The 20,471-nt window shown below is 39.0% G+C and overlaps 1 protein-coding gene across 1 annotated transcript; it reads left to right on the forward strand.

Annotated features, from left to right (window-relative positions):
* The first annotated feature begins 2,656 nt into the window (after positions 1-2,656).
* rab21 (RAB21, member RAS oncogene family) lies at positions 2,657-13,761 on the forward strand. The gene is made up of 7 exons (XM_040035918.1): positions 2,657-3,132; positions 8,253-8,312; positions 8,396-8,503; positions 9,139-9,202; positions 12,440-12,494; positions 12,673-12,761; positions 13,257-13,761. Exons 1-7 carry the CDS (start codon positions 2,998-3,000, stop codon positions 13,394-13,396), a joined length of 651 nt encoding a protein of 216 aa, XP_039891852.1. The 5' UTR covers positions 2,657-2,997; the 3' UTR covers positions 13,397-13,761.
* Positions 13,762-20,471: the final 6,710 nt, after the last annotated feature.

The raw sequence follows: 20,471 nt of genomic DNA on the forward strand, positions 1-20,471 counted from the left end.
GAAAGACTCCCTGACATACAAACTTATGTTAATCTTTCAGTTTCTATGTTGTTTATTTTATTTCTGTGATGACATGTTCGATAATTTTGCACCTTGTGTCTACGTTGTATCTCTTTTCTGTCTGTTTCCTTGTGGTTTGGCTGCATTCATTTTTCTTTCAAGTTCTTTTTTTGTAATTGCTTTGCATATTTTTTGCAGCTTTTTGTTTCTCTTTAGCATCGCTTTGTGTCTTTGCTGTCATTTTCAGTATATTTCTGAACATTTTGCATCTCTTTTTTTGTCATTTGTGCTTCTTTTGTGTTTGTTTTTCAGGTTTTTGTTGATATTTTTGTCTTGTCTGTTCTGTTTGTGTGATGTTTCAGTTTTAGTTTTTTTTGTTTTATTTCCATATTTTATTGAAACCTTTTTTTGGTCATTTGTTTTTTTCTGTGTCATTTTGCATGTGTCCCTCTTTTGTTTGTTGTGTTTGATGCTTTGTTTCCTCTCTGTGGTCACTCTGGGCCTGTCTCTGGTCTTTTTAAGCTTCTTTGTACTTGAGGTTGTTTTGCAGCTTTTGTTCTTTTCTTCCACCCTCCTAAACATGAATCTGTTCCTGTTTTAATGGGACTCTGCCCTCTAGTGGCTAAGCAGCGTCACTGCAGTCAGAGACGGAAAAACAAGTTGTTTTTTGTTTCCATGCGTCCTTGAAGGCGTCCAACAGGAAAACCAGGCTCGTGTCAGGGCTGTAAAACTCCACATGCCAGCTCTTTATATTTCATCATCTGAGGTTTATATGAAAAATAAAAGAAGCAAAGCATGCTGGATGTTGGAGTTATTAGATGTTTGATTTTTTTAATTTCATATACAGATAAACATGTATCCTTATTATCTGACTTTGATCTTTGAACTTTCTCGTCGATTTTATTCAACATGAGTTTTTTCAAGATAAAAATGCTTAATATTTTTCTTATAATTTCACTTAGCAGATCAACATTTTCATTTTTATCTCATAATTTGTACTAAGTACAGCTGTTGACTTTTTCCATCTAAAAATTAGTTTGAGTTCATTACTAACCAAATCACACAAATTTTTTTTTACATTTTTTAACCATTTTTATTTTCAAGTCGTCAATAATGGTTTTCATGTCATATTTAAAGACTATTTTATAGCTTTGATTGGAGCAACTGACAATTACTTTGCAAAAAATTTCAGCTATTTATATTGCTTTTTATGTGAAATTATCACTTTTTAAATAATTTATCTCATTTTTTATTTAAAAAAAGGCAAAACATTAAAACACTTATTATTCTCATAATTTTAAGACACTGAATACAATTCTGTAGTTTTTGTCTCATATTTTTGACTTGTTCTGTAAAAAGCTCTCTTTTTTCCCTTTTAGCTCAGGAGTTGACTGTTGTACCACAGACTGGATATAAATATTAAACATAAATATGCTTTACAGTCTGTGATGAGCCAACAGCGCTGACGGAGCTCATCATGTGACTCTGCAGCGAGGAGCTCTCACTCTGCTGCTGCTTCAGAGGCCCAGGCAGTGCCGATCGACCAGCAAAGAAGGAAGTTCACAAATCCAGAGACAAATACGGCAAGAAAGGTTCAGAAATAAAACATATGAAATAAAGAAGTAAAATGTTAAAATGATTCACAAATCAAAAATGTATATTTTATGTAATTTTTACATCGTCTTCTTCCTTTTCTGTATTTTTTTTAACATTAAAGGTTCAAGGCTACTTTATTTGTACCCGTAGGTAAATTTAGTTTACAGAAAAATGATAGCATTTGCCATCCCCACAAAACACACACGTATTGAATAAAATATCAAAATTACTCTTACTGTTTTGATATTTTATGTAATTATTTTGGCGTCCTCTTTAATTATTTTTTTTGTTTTTAATTTCTTTTTTTTACCCTGAATGTTTGAGGATTATCAGACCGTTTAGACTCCTAAAGATGATTCTTCTTCTTTCAGCTGCTCCCTTTAGGATCATTTTCCTGTATACCACCCAAGCGTTTGTTTTTGTTTTTTTATTTTGAGTTCTTTCTGTGGTTATTTTGACACAACACAGTCATGTTTGACTTTATTTCTGTCATGACATTTCACGTTTTCATGTTCATATCAATTTTACTTTTATTTTTCCTCTGATATTTAGACTTTCTACTTTTTGTTTTAAAAAGTGCCACATCACAACAGTCATCTTGAGGTGCGTTATGCTATGAGATCAAGAGCCTACAATAACACAGAGAAGTGGCGACAGCAGGAAAGATAAACTCCCTTTTAACAGGAATAAACCTCCAAAACAACCAGGCTTAGGAAGGGGCAGCAGCCTGCTGCGACATTTTAAAATGAGTTTCCACCTGCTTCTCTCATGTTAAATTCTCTGAAGTTTTAATTCTACTGTTTTTATTTTTCCATTTACGTTTTTTTTATCCATTTGTCATCGTTATTTGTAATTTTAACTTTTTCGATTAAAGCTTTTCTATTTTCAAAGTTTCAATGTCTTCTATTTTAAGACATTTAAGTTGAACGTTCTATTTTCCCTAAACTTTGGTATCTATCTTTCTTTTGATTCCTTAAATGTAGTATTTCCATCGCTCTCCCTGCGTTGTGTCTTTACAGACAACAGGACGAAAACAAAGGTGCTCAGTGAGTCCTCCTCCGAGCAGACACGATCTTTGGTTGAGCTAGCCGGCTAACTGTTAGCTGAGAGAGACGCCATTAGTTGGGTGAAAATCAGGCTTTGGCCACAGGGTGAAACGCGATCTGTCTCTGGGTTTGGACTCGCTTCCCTCCGAGCTGCGAGTAGATTCTGGTAGAAGTCGGGTCCGTGTGTGCTGTCGAGCTGTCCCTCTCATGATTTTAGCTCCTTTTTTGAAGTCGGAAGCTGATGTGAGCTGCGCAGGACTTCATTTCCGACTGGGTTAGCATTAGCAGCGCTAGCCTTAAAACGCCCGTTTTGCGGATAAAAGCGGAGGATTTGTGCGAGTTTTAACTGCCAGCCATGGCGGCGGCGAACAGCGGCAAGACCTATTCGTTCAAGGTGGTGCTGCTCGGGGAGGGCTGCGTGGGGAAGACGTCGCTGGTGCTCAGATACTGCGAGAACAAATTCAACGACAAACACATCACAACTCTACAGGTAAGAGGGGCGGAGGAGCCGGGCTCGTGCCTGTCATCGCGCGCTGCAGGTGGCAGGTGGAGGGGAGTCTTGTGTTTCCTGACCCGGGCCTACCGGGGGAGCGGAGTTATTGCGAAATATCGGCGGTGTTGTGGCTGTAACCGGATCCGATGACGGAGGGGAAAGTCAGGTGTTTTTCCGGGAGATTTACGGTCATAAACAGCCAGAAATACATCTGATACACCTGACTTCACTCACTGTTTTCACCACGGGTGCTTTAATCTCCAAGGGGGGCCAGGGGCAAAAGAGAGTAGCTGTGGCCCCACAGGAACCCCCAACAGAGCATTTTAAAGCTTTTAGTGGTGTAGCAACGACAGGAAGCATGAGGAAAGAGAGGTGAGGAGATGAAGAGACACAGGTGAAACAAGTGAAGGTGACCTGCACGATCTGTTTGATTATAAAAACAAAAGCTTGTACAGGTGAAGGATTTGGGGGGGGGGGGCAAGTGTGAGGAAGCTTACTTGACTTGAAGCTGAAGTGCCTCTCACCTGCATTCTTTCTAGTGACCAGCAGGTGGAGCCTCCTGGTGGTTATGTAGAAGTCTATCAGAAAGCAGTCCTTCCTCTAGCGTCCTCTTTGAGCTCTGCAAACACGTTTCTGATGACTTTATAATGTCAGTCTGTAGATTAACGTTCTACTGAATTCAACTTGATATTCGTTTAGTAAATAAAGGCCACATTAGAGTCCAAAAGGACCAGTAAGATGGGACTGATTTAGGGTACGGGTGACCTTGTGATTGACCAGTTGACCAGTTTAGTTGATGATACAGTGTGATCACGTGAGGTCTCGGATTCTCAATACAGCTGTGTGAAACCGCAAATTTCGGTATTGATCTGATATCAAGTAAATACAGACCCAGTTTTGCTGATACAATACCAATATGTAAAAGCAGGTTATATATGGGAGAGCGGTGTGTCATGATTCATGAGATGAAATGTTGTCAATATGCAAACTCTGAACACTAAATCCTTGTGATTTGACTTTCCACAATAATTAATTAGTTTCTGTGTATTTAGAATCTGAGGCTTTTGGAAACCTGGGATAAAATGTTTCTGCCTCTAAAGGACTTCAAACCAACAGAAGCAGAAGACCGCAATTTCTTTCCCTCATTCCTTGTTGCATACGATGATGATTTGAGAGTCAAATGAAACTGAAACGTCGCTGCTTTTCTTTCACCGTCAGCGTGTAACTGACTCCTGCAGTGCAGATGTGTCTGGGCATGTGGGACTGCTTCGCTCACATGTGGAGCGATTTCTGTCTGCTCTGCTGTCAGGTGTAAATGCGCTGCTCAGCTTCCAGCAACATCTCACCGAGGAGCAGAAGCTCAAAGGAAACAGCAGGAAAACCCTGCAGGTTTCCGTGTGGCTGCTACTGTTTTACAAGCAGTCCTCTGGCCGCTGTCTGCTGATACCTGTCCCAGCTGTTTGAGTCAGGATTAGACCGTTGATAAGGATTCACCACACTTTATTTATTAATTTACCTTTGAACGTTATAGATTTATTGAACATCGAGGTGGTTGGGTGAGAGTTTTCCTGGTATGTAGTTGTGCTCTGACCGGCAAGTGTGAAAAAGCAGCAAAGGTGAGACCCTGTGAGGCAAAGGCAGAAACCTTTACCTCCTTTATCTCCATGCTGCTGAGTGGACACTCTTTCCTTCATCTTTGAGTCACTTTGAGCTTTCCCCACTGCAAATTCAAGTTGGGGGGCGGATAATTAGAATAATAGGACCTTTTTTTTTTTTTTTTAAAGAACTATTTAACAAATGCTTTGAGGAGGAAAAAAAAACAACACTTCCATGTGCAGATGTGTTTTTAAATAAAACATTTGGGAGATTTATTTGAGTTCACACCTTGTGGAAAATTAATCAATTAAAAATAGGCCAGTTTCATATAAATAAAACGTAGCAGTGGCTGAATAACTTACAAATATAAATAATAATCATGAAAACTATTTGTATGGAATTATGCCTTCATTTCACTGCGCTGTGGTCTTGTGTCCTTTCATTAAGACGCAGGCAGCAATCAACCGTCCAGCTCAGGGTCCACAATATATAGATATTTATTTCAAAATAAAAGCATATTAAATGATACTTTTCTCACTGTTTAGTGTGATTTCTGTTTCTGAACATCACTGCAGAGCTTCTCCGTATCAGGGCTGTAAGAAGTCACTTTAATATTCACGCAGGACTGCAGAGTGTCATCAGTGAGGACACGGCGCTGTTTGGACTGTGTAGTTTATGCTGAGAAAACCTGCTTGCTTAAGTATGTTGCTCCAAAGATGAACACGACTGCGAAATATAGAGCGAAATTACATAGAGCGAAGTGTTGCAATATTGTATGATGTGAGCCACAAGCATAGGCGTAAGCTTTATAAATGTGTGCAACGATTTGTGTAACTTTCGAGGACTTACGCACGCACTCGCGCTCAATCCCCACAGAAATGCAGAGCAATCTGCCCTCAACTAAAACAATTTCACAAATGTGTTCATCCAAACCTGAATAATTACTGATCATTTACGCACAATTTATTAATTTCAGCTTCACAAATCAGATAAGCTTTTTGCTTTCAAAAACCTTTCTGTGTGTACAATTGTTAAAACTTCACATAACATTTCATTAGCTCGCTCACAAAACCTTAAATACGTGCGGAAGAATCACCTGATACGCAAAGATCATGTCACACACCCACTTGGGGTTTGATGCTTAGTGCTCAACTTATAGCAAAGTGCAGAGATGGAGAGAGGCGTCAGACCAGCAGAACTTCACCTGGAGGCGGTGAACACAGTGACCACCTCAGTACTAACATTTCACTCACAGCTGAGCCCGTTAAGCTCTCTTTGCAGGCAGTAGTTGATACTTTTCTTTTTCTCCCTCTGTGAACTTTATACTGTAGATGTTACTCTCACTCTTACTTAAACTCTGCTTAATGAGGATGTGTGGAGTTGCTGAAAGGCATTGTGGGGGATGTAGGCTGGGGAAAGATGTGGGTTCGCCACAAACTCCGTTCACCGCATAGTAAAAATGCCGTCTTTGTGTTTGCTTCGTGGCCTCGGCTGTTTGGAGGATCCTTGATGAGGACGAGGATCAGCAAGCCCTCCAGGTTTTCCGGGGACAGCGTCGCAGTCACATGGTCATGTGAATGAACCTCGGCATCACACTTGCAAGGCTCAGGTCTACGCTCACTCTCATGTGACGCACAAAGGGGCATCCCAGCTGATTGCAGAGTCTGCTGGCCGTGGATAAAGGATCATCTCACTGAAGCTTAAAGCGTGAGCACAGCACGAGTGTCAAACGAAGCATCTCAGCGTTCTTTAGATGAGAGGATTAGGAGAAACTTCCAAAGGCTGTTGATGGGTTTTTTTCGCCAGCACGAGCTCTGCATTATTGAACTGTCATGATTTGTCATGGGACTGTGAAGAAAAGTGTCTGTGTGTATGCATTTTCCAGTCATCCTCTCAGTTCAGAAGGATTTAAAGATGTTTATTAGCAGTGCCGCTGATGGACATCTCTGAGTTAAGGGAGTTTAAACTAGTTCCTGCTGTTTGTTTCACCTGCTGTAGGTTTACCCAGAACCAGTACTTTATATTAAAATGATAAAACTGGCTCAACTTGTGGTCATTTTCAACTAACTGGTCTGATAATTGTCTGAATCATTATCCAACCCTGGATTTAGCATTTCAGTCATGTAGCAGACAGTTTTTGGAAGTAAACAGAAAAAGCACATAAAAGGAAAACTGGTTTAAAATTGAAGTAAACAGTTGGGGGAATTAGAATCAGTTACTGATTTCATTTTTGGCACGTTTGGGCCTCCGTAGATTTGGTTTAAAACCTCAGAGGTCAGAGCACTCGTGGAGCAGTGCAGTCAGCTGACCGACGTCACATTTACACACTAATTCCCAACCTTAATCACATACTGTCACAGCCCCACTCTCAGCCTTCCTCTCACCTCTCCACCATAAATCTCTCCCCTCTGCTCTGTCCAGCCGTCACGTAAATTCTGCTGTTGAAATCTTAATCTCGGGTTTGACTTTCCCAGAGAACGCTTCAATAAATCATACGTGACTGGGACGGAGGGGAAAAGCCACAGCCTGCTGCTCGGCAGGACTTTGGTCTTTGGTTTATTGCTGCGCAGACTGTCGACAGAAATCAGTTGACAGGTTAACATAAAACTTGCAGATGTTTTTGTGGTAAAATGTGAGAAGTTACAAAAGTTGTTGCAGAAGGCTGATTTCAGCAGAGATGCTCGTAAATTATTGGTTTAACTTCTGGTCAAAGGGCACGTGCACAGAGCTGAAGCGGTTTCAGAATATGTTTGGGGATTTATCAGCTAAAATAATCTCAGACTTTATGTTTTTTTCACCATCCACCAGTTTATTGTGCATATTTTCTACTGTTTAGTTTCTATTTTATTTTCTAGCACTTGTTTGTTTTACTATCTCCAGTCCAAAAAAAAAGTGTGAGAGTGAGCATCTGCTCCCGTCCAGGCAGGGAAGGCCTTCATATTTCAGCAGACCTGCCTGCAGTCAGGACCTTACACCAGCCGAAAACAGCATCAGCATCGCGAAATGAAAAATATGGCAAAGCAGCAACAGCAGCAGCCCAGATGTTTTACAGACTGTAGTTAAAAGAAGAGAGGATGCTGCAGTGTGGGCAACATGCCAGTTTTATTGAGACATGTTGCTGGTATCAAATTCAAAATGAGTTCATATTTTTTATTAAAATGTTTCATTTTCTCAGTTTAAACGTTTCTCTCTTTTATTGTAAATCGAGATTCATGGATTTACAAATCATTACATTCTGTTTTTATTTACATTTACATGACAAACTGTTTGTCTTGTGTTTTTGATATTTTAGCATTTTTAATTGGTGAGATGCTTTATTTAATTTAGTTTAATGGAAATTTATTGAGCTTTTTTTCTGCTGCTTTATTTTGTTTAGTATCTTATTTAACATTTTATCCATTTTTTATTTTGTGTTTTTTAGTTGTTGAGCTTCCTTTCAATATTACTTTGCTGAGATGAATCTTATTCAAATTGAGTTTGTGAAATTATTAAAATAATCATGTTGTCCTCTTCCTATGCAGGCGTCCTTCCTCACAAAGAAGCTGAACATCACAGGAAAAAGAGTAAACCTCGCCATATGGGTAAAGCTGCGTTCAAAGTAGTTTTTATTCTCGCTAATCTTCTGAATAAAGTTTTTGGGTGTTAACGTTGTCTGGTTGTGCAGGACACAGCGGGTCAGGAGCGCTTCCACGCCTTAGGTCCCATCTACTACAGAGACTCCAATGGAGCCATACTAGTGTACGACATAACAGATGAAGACTCCTTTCAGAAGGTACTTTTGAAAACGTTTGATGATCCAACATCGTAAAAGCAGACTCTCGACAACATGTCATTATGGAAATGACAAAACAGCAGTGGAAGTTAAACTCGTTACAAACAAATAACCAGTTTTGTGTCCTTTTATCCACAACCTTGGAGCAGCTATATAGAAGCTTTACAGTTCATCCAGGAAGTAAAATTTCTTTTTAAATAATTTACAAAAAGTAAAAGACAGTTTACATGGCTGCTGGTGATCACTTGACCCTCTGGATTGAAAAAGGTCGATCCAAAACAATCAGTGTTTTGTTATAGACAAATGCTGAAAAGTTCATTAAAGAAATGGTATTTAATTTAAACTTTTAGGACCTACTCTGAATTGCCTGGCTATAGTTTGGTAATCAGAACTGAAAAGTGCAGTCAGAGTATTTCCAGTCTTAAGATGAGTAAACATTAAGATTGAAACATCTTACAAATAAAAAGTTTAGTCTGTCTGTGGGTCTTTGGATGTTAAACCCTTTGTTTCTCAGAATGTTAATTATGATCATAATGTTGCTCTTTCAGTTCCTGTCTGCATTATAATTACTTCATTATTTGTATCTTGGTTTTATGAAGGGTTTATTTGACCTGAGTGCTTTGTTGTCGTTGCAGGTGAAGAACTGGGTGAAAGAGTTGAGGAAAATGTTGGGGAACGAGATTTGTTTATGTATAGTAGGTAAGTTATCAGAAAGTGGTGGAGACCCAAAAGGGAGCTAAAAGAGATGAACACAAAGATTACTGAAAATTAGAACTGGTTTAATTTTTTTTAATGGAAGTAAAGAATAAGTTAATGAAAACCAAGTGGGCAAAAATATTGATTATTAAAAGTGCAAAGGAGATTTGGTTCATTTTAAATAGGTGTTGTGTCTCTGTAGGGTTGTGATTACTGCCTGCATTCTGCCCATCTTCCATCTACAATGGAAACACGGTCCAGGCGTCCAGTTCAGGGACTCCAGTTAGCTGAGGTGAAGCCTAGCAGACAGCTAGCAGCTAGAACAGCTGTAGCTGTCAGTCAAAGAGGCCACGCCCCTAATAATACAAACTTTAAGCCTTTAAAAAATACAAATTAAGGAGTTATAAAGATATGAAAAGAAATGACCTTTAGAGTCCAGTTTGTGTGTTGGGCTGTAAACATTTATCTCTGCTGTAAAGCTGGAAATTGTAACATGGGAGCCTCTAGTGGACATTCGAGGAACTGCATGGTTTCGTACCTACTCAATGGTTTTCATTTTCACCCTGTAGACCAGACCTCGAGGGCCCGTGTCCTGCTGGTTTTGGATCTCACCCTGGGTCAACACACCTGAATCAAATGATTAGTTCATTACCAGGCCTCTGGAGAACTTAAAGACATGTTGAGGAGGTAATTTAGCATCTAAATCAGCTGTGTTGGATCAAGGACACATCTAAAACCGGCAGGACACTGGCCTTCGAGGCCTTGAGTTTCCCCACCCCTGCTGTAGACAGACACCTTAAAACAAGGGGGCGAACATAAGGCCTGGGGGCCGGAATCGCCCCAGCAGGAAAGTGTGAAGGAGGACATACATTTTGGACTTTAAACTGTATTTCATAAATTTTACAGCTTTTCCCACTAATGCCCAACATCACTCCCACACCCGATCATATCACAGTAATAAAGTAACTGATAAATTATCATATCATAGATCACATCTACTATTGAAATGTTTTCTGGTTATGTTTTATTATAAAACAAACCCACTACGTAAACGGAGTTTGACATCCCTGTATTAAAAGGAAGCTGGCTGAAATTAAGTGAAATGATCCTTTAAGGTGTCACTAGCAGCACACTGACTTAAATATCAGCGATGACTCGTCTCTCTCGCATCAACACTGTTTTTTTTTTTTTTTCTGATGTGGTTATATAGATAAATAGAAGTAGATTTAAGGGTTGGCTGGGAGTTTGGTAAATTGTGTGGTTCATGTGAACACATGAGCTGAGGAGGAAAACAGAGAAAATAAACCTCATGAGCAGCGTTTGTTTTTAAGATTTCATGTCACGCACACTGGACGTTTGGGCCTCCTCTGTTGCTCCTGTTGCCATAGCTGCTAAATATATGATGTTGTTAGTCCGTATGTGGCTTCATGGGGGCAATTTGTACAGTTATAACTGGATTATGTTGGTGATGTTGCGTTTGTCATGTGTTTGGACCCTATCGTACAGTTATCAAATCTGCTGTTTGGAAATTTTGATTTTGCTTTTAATTAGACTCCACATCACATGAGCACTTCAAAGTGCTCCCTCTGAGCTGAGCGCTGCATCGTTAACGTACCTGTTACATCCAGTTCACAGTTCAGATGCCTGCACAGAAATATTCAAATCATTACTGTGGGTGTTTGCATCTATAAATAGATATCACATTCAGCTCGGGTGGATTTGCATGCAGCTATCAGTAGCTGAGAAAATAACTTCTCAGCTTTAACACTCAGCGTTATAAATATTTTTCAGTGTTGTACTTTTATAAAAACCTCTGTGCACTTCAGAAGGTGCATGTTTTCGTCAGTGGCTGGTGGAGACTAGTGATGGGAATTCCGGCTCTTTTTAGAAAACAGTCTGTTTTGGCTCGGCTCACTAAAAACAGCCGGCTCTTTCGGCTCCTAACCGGCTCTAATTGCTTTAATTAATTTATTATCAACAACAACTTATATATATATATATATATATATTACACACACACGGTGGCCCCTAGACCCAATCAGAGCTAAAAGTGAACCTAAGCACTAAATATTAACTTTTGTAAGGAAGCAAAAAGAAGCTGGAGAGCTTTTAGGGAGCAATGATCAGTGCTTATATCAGTGGAATAAATGACTGTCAGAGTGAAAGTGCTGACTGTAGCTTTGGTTTCAAGAATTTGAATGAATGTCTGATCACATCAGACTTATGAGGAACAATGTGGTTTCTGTCTCTGTTGTGGAACACTGCGAAAGCTCTTCATCCTCATGAGGATATATGAGGATCTGTGGGAGTTCACAATCATTCTGTAATTTCTGGACTCACAAACCTCCTACTGGGAGTGTGTGGTATATTCCTTGTACAGCTGTAGTGAGAGCGCAGTTGGCATCATGCTCGTTCTCAGTAGGTGTTGGACTCTGACAGAGCTGTTCTCTGTATGTAGCTATTGTTTGTTTTTCGTTGGTAGTTTTTCTGGACAGAATTTCTCATCTGTTTACAGACGATGTAGTTCTTTAACTTTGAGCGGCAACTTCCACCTGACTCTGGGGCGAGGTCAGATGTGAAGTGGGAGGGAAAAGCGTGAGCACCTCCACGTCTGAGGTTGTGGTTCTTGGTTGCTGCTCTAAGTGGAGTTCAGTATCTCAGGATATTTTTGAATGTGTGAGCGAAGGAGGGAGCGAGAGCTGTACCAATTTGTTGTTATGAAGAGAGCTGAGTGTGAAAGTGAAGCTGGTGATTTACCGGCCGATCCACATTCCCAGCTCAGCTCTGGGTAGTGACCGAAACAATGAGATGACAGATACAAGTGCCAGAAAACATTTTTGTGACAGCTCTCTTTTAGAGACAAGGTGAGGTGGGGCTCAGAGTAGAGCCGCACCTCCTCCAGATTAAAAGGAGTCAGCTCAGGTGGTTTTGGGCACCTCAACTAGAAGGAGAGCCTGGGGCGGACCCAGGAGCAGGTTTGGGAATGCCTTAGTGCTCCACCGGGAGAGCTGGTGGAAGTGGCTGTGTGCAGGCAAGTCTGAGCATTTCTGCATAGACTGATGGAGACCCGTCCATCATTCGGAGATGTGATTGACTACTTTTGCATGAAACTCTCTGACTGTGTAATGATTATCTTTGGTTGACTACAACTGCTAATCATAGATTATAAAGTATAATGTGATGTGACCTTAAAGTGATTCTTAAATTGGGCATTTTACTGAAGGTTTGTTTTCTTTGCAGGTAATAAAATAGATTTGGACAAAGACAGACATGTTTCAGTGGAAGAGGCTGAGAGGTAACAACTGCTGCTTATTAGTCAATAATACTTTTATTATTAGTAGAAAATATAATGAAGAAAAATTAAAGTGAGCATCATTATTTTATATTTTCCACGCCGAGCTGCTCAGCTGTGAGCAGCGACGATGTCCTGAGTCTGAGCAAAGTTTAATGGCCACTCTCATGTTCATGTGCAGTTATGCCGAGTCGGTGGGAGCCAAACACTACCACACATCAGCCAAGCTAAATAAAGGCATCGAGGAACTCTTTCTGGATCTGTGTAAAAGTAAGACCGACAGCATCTTTAATTTTTTTTTTCACAATACAAAAAAATCAAAGAGCAGCAAACTTTATATTTTTTGGAGGCTTAAGGAACAACTTTTACAACATATTTTTGTTTAAAGCGGACATGATTCATTCTTTAATTATAAAACACATTTTGTTAAATCGCTTGATTTCCTGGCAGCTTGTCCAAATCACATTAGTTAATCACATTAACCATATCCCTAGACATTTTGTCATAGACAGGTGCAGTTCTGTCCAGGATTGGCTGATTAGATGTTTGCGATCACACTAAACAGGTTAACTGAACAAATAGGCCAGTGAGTGAATTCTGTTCATTTGACACAAAGTTTCTGTCAATAATTCTAAGGTTGAAATCAGTGGTGTGCAAACATGTGTGCAGAATTCAAATCTGTAGGAAACGGGGCGTAAAAAAAAAACTTTCTTTTAAACTCGGGATCTGACCTTTGACCTCTGAACTGGTCTACTGTGTTTTCAGGGATGATGGAAACTGCTCAGGCTGAGGAGAGGTTGAAGGGCAACGGAGCCAGCCAATCAGCATCAAGTAGGCGGGGTGTACAGATTGTTGATGATGAACCACAGGCCACGCCCGCTGGAGGCTGCTGCTCCTCTGGCTAACACACACACACACAAGCACACACACACCTTCTCTCTGTGCTTGCAGACATAATATCCACACACACATTTTCCAGTGTCTGTCGGTCCGCTCTACTGTAATCTGCTGTGTCCATTCAGCGCCGCCTCTGCTGCTAAGGAGCATGGGAAATCATATTTAAATTTGTTTAATCTGTGTTCCCTCCAAAATAAAAGTACCTGGAGTCCTTATGATTAAAAGGAGTGTGTGTTGAGTGATTAAATCACTTTCTTTAATGATAATAACTCCCCATGTTAGTTTGTCGTTGATAAACATCCATCTGCAGCTGTTTGTGTGTTTGTACTAAACATTATTAATAAAAGACATGAAATCATTCTGAGGACAGAAAGTTGAGTCTCAGGCTTTTAACACAGATTTTTGTTTTTGTGTATTTGGGGGAAATAGGGGTTTAACGCACACACACCCAAGCGCACACACATACATATAATACTACCCCCATTAATCTTCATGTTTATCTGAAGCATGTTTTCAAACTAAGAGGAGGAACACAGGACTGGCTGTTTGTGGTGCAGCGGCTCCACCTGCTGGTCAAAAGTTAAACTGCAGTGAATTGGTAAAACATCAAAAATTAGTTTAAATGTTTACTTTCGGATGTTAAAACACTGAAAGAATACAGGGTGTTGCTTTTCATAACACGGCTGTCCAATCCACATTTTCTTTTTTAGAGGAAGACTCACACAAGCGGCTGTAAGACGATGAATGTAGAAGCTCAGCAGAGTCGGGTCACATAATTGTTAAATGGTGCTGTGCAGAGTGACATCACTTAGGCTACGTTCACACTGCAGGCGAAAGCGCATCAAATATGATTTTTTTTTGACCCTATGCGACCCATATCCGATCATGGTATGACAGTGTGAACGGCACAAATCCGATATTTTCAAATCCGATCTGGGTCACTTTCGTATGTGGTACTGAATCCGATACATATCCAATGTTTCAGAAAGCGACTGCTGTGTGAACGGTCAAGTCCCATTAAATCCGTCTTTTACGTCACTGACACAAGACAGATGCCAATTATCAGCGCCGGAGAAGCGCCCAAGAAGACATCGCGAACGCTTCCTGGCCATCTGGTGAAACTGCTGGGAAGACAACGCTGGAGAAACGTTAACATTTTATTTGTACTGCATAATCTGCAGATTCGGACAGAAATCTGCAACTATCCTTTGAAGCACCGGTCCTCTAAAACAGCAATAAGGATAATTATTAGGTTATTTACATTATTATGTAAATAACAAAATAACTTAAAGCAAAAATTGGGAAACGTGAAGTCCGAAGTCTTTATATTAAGGGCCATCTGTCAAACAATATTGTTTGCTCTGGGTCTAAACAGAGTGCGTTGTGTGTGACGTCCTCTTTTGCGCATGCGGGCCGCTTTGAGCGTTCACACTAGAGCATAGGTGTCAAACTGGCCCGCGGGCCAAATTTGGCCCGCAGCCTAATTACATTTGGCCCGTGAAGCCATACCAAATTACTATTGGAGCTGGCCTACTGGTATTATACAGCTAATATATATATTGTTTAGTATTAAGCTTTGCTTGTTCCATATTCAGTTTTCCAGCAAAACTTATTTGAGTCCATAAGAAAAGATTAATTCTTATATCTAGAGGAAGATTTTTTTTTTCCCAATAAATATAATGTTAGCCCGCGACTTTGTTCCAGTTTTGAATTTAGGCCCACTGTCTATTTGAGTTTGACACCCCTGCACTAGAGCGTGTTTGCTGTCGCATTTTATTTGTAGTGTGAACGAGCAGACAAAAAAAATCGGATTTGATCAAAAAATCTGAATTGAGCATTAAGACCTGCAGTGTGAACGTAGCCTTAGTCAGGTGGACAAGGACTCTACGGAGCATGCTCTGTGGGTGCAGAACAAGCCCTCCGAGACCTTGAGCCACATTTTAATAGTGAATTTTGTAATTTGATTTAAAGAGGGAAGAAAATGTGTGAAGTCAGATTTTGATCGAAGCAGGAAGCTGTTAAACACATTGCTAAGAAGCAGAACTGCAGTTATAGATTCCCAAAATAAAAATAATATGAAAACAGATGTGTCTAAACTGAATAATAGAAAAGAAACGTTGGAAATGGAAAATTTATTGCTGAAACAGATTCTTGGTTTGTAAATGAAGTAAAACAATCTTTTGTATTAAAAGTGCTGAAAAATCAAAATGTATTAAAAAAGGCTATTCCTCACATTTAGTCAGTTATTACATTTGATCGGTAATATAGCCAGTAAAATCTCAGAAAAGTGATTAGTGACGTGTTTAAATGACTTACGTGTGAAAGTGTAATGATATTTAGAGGTCCTATTGGCAGGGAAGAAGGTCTTTATGGTGTAAAGTAACAGTAAATGGCACTTTTGATTATCAAATGATTAGAAATGGGAAATTAAAACATTTTTGTTAAATGAGGGAGCACTGCCTCAGTGTCTCAACTGATTGTGCTTACATCGCCCCCCAGTGGCAATTCTGAGACAGAAAAAAGGTATTTAATTTAAAATTACTGAAAACTGAAACTCAGTTGAATGTTCACATTAGAGAAACTGGAGTACATGATTCTTTCTCTTATTTTTTGAAGAAAAAAAAAAGAAAACCCCATGTTTTAATGGGTTTTCCACACACACACACAGACACACACACTTATTGAACTGATACTGTGCATGTCTGATTTCTGTAACCAAGTTTGTCTGACTTTTCGAAAAAATAAAAAGCACTGACAACGCTGAAAATTTATTCATATTCTCATAGCAGTGATGAAATCTGCCCAAGTTTTCTCTCTTTTGTCTCAGCTGTGAACTACTGATTTTTTTTCCCACTGCATTTGTCGCTCCAGTCATCTCTGCTCCATGAAAAACATTGTACACAAAAATATATAAAATACAGTGAGTGAATTGGTTCTTGCAGAAGAAGAAGAAAACAAAAATGATATTCTTCCCAAAAAAATAACAGATTGTTTTGGAAGTGTCACTTTTTTTAAACTGCTTGTTTTTTCATCGTTTTTTTTTTTTTAAGATGAATGATTTGTACCCAAAAGCAATGCTCAGACTTTCGTCTTCAAAGGGTAACCTTTTCCAGTGTTGCACACACTGATATGGAGTCCCAAAGAGCTCAAAATTAACAAATCACAAACTGAACAATATGGCCAGAAAAATGTTGCTACCTATGTCACTTTGGTTTATCTTTCAGCTAAAGTTATGAACTCTGCAGGTTGATGTTGGTCTCGGAAAATGAGCTCATTACAAAAAACCCTCCAGGAAACAAACGCAGTCAAAGTGAGAGGAAAATACACCCTCAACACCTTTCAGTTCAAAGGTTTTGCATATCAGGAAATACAAGAACTTCTATAAAAGCAGACAGTTGCTGTTCTGGAGCATTCGGGTTTGTGTTAACAAAATACCTACAAGCATCAACATCAGTCTTTGAAGGGTGAAAAGGTCATTGCCAAACAATTTGACACCCATCTTTGTACACGGAGAAAGACTGTTGCCAGCCAGGTAATAAGTGAAAGTCCCAGTGCTCCATCTACAGGCCTCAGTTAGCATGTTAAAGGTTATATGACATTACAAATAGAAAAGGAAGAAACAAGCATGTCTTGTTTGGAAGGGTTGCCAGGAGTCTCTTTTGTCTAAAAGAAATACGACAGCTGCTCAGGTTTGCAAAGTTGCATCTGAGCAAACCCGAAGAGTTCTGGAACAATGTCTTTTGGACAGACGAGACTTAAGCGTTTGGCTATAATGCCCAGAGCCTTGTTTGGTGAAAGCCAGATACAGCATATCAGTGCAAATGACTTATTTCTACTTAAAGCTTAAAGGTAGTGGTGGAGAAGAGTGGACTGAAATTCCTCCAAAACAATGTGAGAACTGATAAAGTCATGCAGAAAACCATTATTTCTTAGTTATTGTTGCCAAAGCGCATGCTACTGAATCATGGGTGAAGTTATTTCTCACACTGCTTCTACATTTTTGATTGTTTTTTGTTTTGTTTTTAAAAAAAACTCTGTAATATGACATGTTGTTCTTCATCTCGTGATTTTAAAACCTAGAAGACTAGATTTTATTTTTTAAATTAAATACTCATGCATAAAACCTGAGACAGTAAAACATCCTGGATTTACACCAACACCATCTTTAGCTCCTTAGATTTCTCCTTTAACTCCTAATGGACATCCTGATTTTTATGCTGGTGTGTGTGAAAGATAGATGTCATTCATTGGACCCACTTTTTTGTGAAAACAGACTAAATTTAGGAAAAGAAAATAGAAACAACAGAAATCATTATGACATTCTTTTCTAAGTAAATATGATTCTAAAGGTGCCATTGACATGAACTTTTCACCAGATGTAGGTAACAACCCATCCAATCCACACATGCCAAAAAAAATCAAACCTTAGATGTTCATAAATTATGTGAAATGACATAGTGAAAAAGCACTGAACACATAAAGAAAGGGAAGTGTAAAAATGCATCGAGTGTCTTGACTCCAGCTGAAATCAGCTGGTTCAGTCCCAACTGATGACCTAAAAAAAGAGTCTCATTACCAAGGTGTCACACAAGAAACATCTCATAATGGATAAAACCAACAAGCTCTCTCAAGATCTTCACAACCTTATTGTTGCAAAACTTTTAAACCAGTGAATGTTCCAGTGAGCGCTGTTGGGGCCATAATCCCACCACAACCAGGTGCTCCTCGCAAAACTTCAGACAGAAGTGAAAATAATTATCAGAAGAGTTATCCAAGAGCCAAGGAGCGTTTGTGGAGAGCTAGAGAAAGACATGAAGGTCAGCAGGTACAATTCCAACGACATGGCCTGTATGCACGCTCAACGCGCAAGACTCCATTGAGGTGTGTTTAAGGTTTGCTGAAGAACATTTAACCAGCTTGTGAAATACTAGGATTGAGACCAAAATTAAAGTCTTTGGATGTCATAATACACAAACCATGTTAGGTCAGAAGGCACTGTATGTTACCTTAGGAACATCAAAACACCGCACCAACTGTGAAGTCTGGAGATGGGAACATCACAGTGTGGGGCTGTTTTTCAACATACCTCAGAGCAGAAACAAACTAAAAATGTTTTTATAGACAACAGTGTTCCCATCACTCCTTCTACTTGTAACATATTCAAACTATATTAGTGGGTGATATTTCAGCTCCGTGTTATCAAGCCAGTTGGAAGCATAATATCAATTTTAATACTATTAATGAAGTTGTTAATAATAAAAGTATTAGTAGCTATAGATACAGCATTAAATTCTTTTTAAATAGAGCTTTTATTAAGCCTCCTTGTATGTTTTGAATCAATGAAATTTTAATTGGCATGAGTTTATTTGTCTTTCAAATATGACAAACACTGGGTGTGAGCATTTAAGAAGTGTAATCTTAAATTACAGGAAGTGATGGTGGCATTAAGGGTTTAATGTACGCTTGTGCACACTGGGTCTTTGAGGTTTCAAGGTGAGAATGACTCAGACTCCTGTTTTTCACGTGTGACCTAATCGACTTCAGAGCACACATCTCCACCTGCAAGTGATAAAGTCCCACCTCAGTATCTGGTAATTTCTTAATCTGGGAAGCCCCTTTTAATATGTCTTTATTGGATTCTTTTACAACTGTGTCGTTTTATGTAGTGTCTGTTCTCCAGTGTTTTTTTATATCGAATCAAAGACGTTTAAAATATAAACATCGATTAGTCTTTCTTTAAATATCTTATATAAATATAAAAAAAACTTACTGCACTCTGTAAGTTTATAGTCAAGTAATTTTTATATTAACGCCACACATTTAGAAAACCAGCAGAGAGTGGGAGTTCTGTAAACGCTATGACCTATTTCTAAGTAACCACTTACAAAAACACAAAAAGATTTAAAAGAATTCTTACCGACCTGCTTTCATCTTCCTCTCGTCTAGGTGCACCTCTTTGTGGTTCAGAAACTGTGATGTGAAAATGATGTCTCCCAGAAATGTTCCTTACCAAAACCTCAACTGCTTGAAGTTAAAGGCCATGACATCTGCTAACCTTCCTGCAGTCACGAAATGGCAACATGCTTCAAAGAAAAAATCAGATTCATATAGATATACATTTATTTATGTATTACATTTATAAATGATGTAAACTGTACTTAAAAGGTGTACGTGACATTGTTCTAAGATATTTTAGTGTAACAGTATTTGCTATCAAACTACATAACATTGTTCTTTTTAGACTTCTGATAAAGAAATTAAAGGTAAACAATATCTAGTGTCATATATATCAGTCATCTATAAAGTAACTGAGCACTTTATCAGGAACACTGTATTAAAAACTCTTTAAAAACTCTCACTTTGGAGGATGTGATCCTTTTCCACATTACAGGTGACGGCTGCACATCCAAAAAAATCAATCACTGCTCAGCCACACTTCAGTTCTGTTTACTGGATTATGATTTGCTAAATGAGTTGATTAAGCTTAACAAACTCAGCGCCATAACTCCCAAACAAATTTGAGATACATTTTTCTTTTTTGAATGATGCTTTTATCATTATTGTGGAAACAGCTGTTAGACTGCAGTAATGTTTGTGTGGCATTTTATTTCAGTGTGAGACGCTCCAGTGTGATGATGTGTGAGTGTTGCTCATTGCGGCGTTTTGAGAGGTGTGCTGTTCTTCAAGATATGGCATTCAAACCACTAAGATGATATTAGATCAACCAAAGAAAACTTCACCACCACAGACTGATTCTCTCATACATGCAGATCCAGTTTCCTTTTTTAGTTGACAGCAGCGGCATGCGGTGTGGTCTGCTGCATCATTTTCAATGCTGGACATTTTTGTGCATTCAGTGGTGGTTATTTGAGGACACTGCTGTGTTCAGCCTAGAGACGGCACGATACCACTTTTTCATGTCCGATACCATAAATTTGGATATCTGCCGATACCAACATGAATCCGATATAGTGTTTTTTAATCAATAAAACTGTTTTTTTTTTAATATCTTGCTGCATTTTGTACAAGTTCATACTCAAGTTTAAAAAAAAAGAACAACAACAATAAAGCTATTCTGTTATA

Source organism: Simochromis diagramma, unplaced genomic scaffold (assembly GCF_900408965.1).
Source record: "Simochromis diagramma unplaced genomic scaffold, fSimDia1.1 OVJJ01000816.1, whole genome shotgun sequence".
Lineage (NCBI taxonomy): Eukaryota > Metazoa > Chordata > Actinopteri > Cichliformes > Cichlidae > Simochromis > Simochromis diagramma.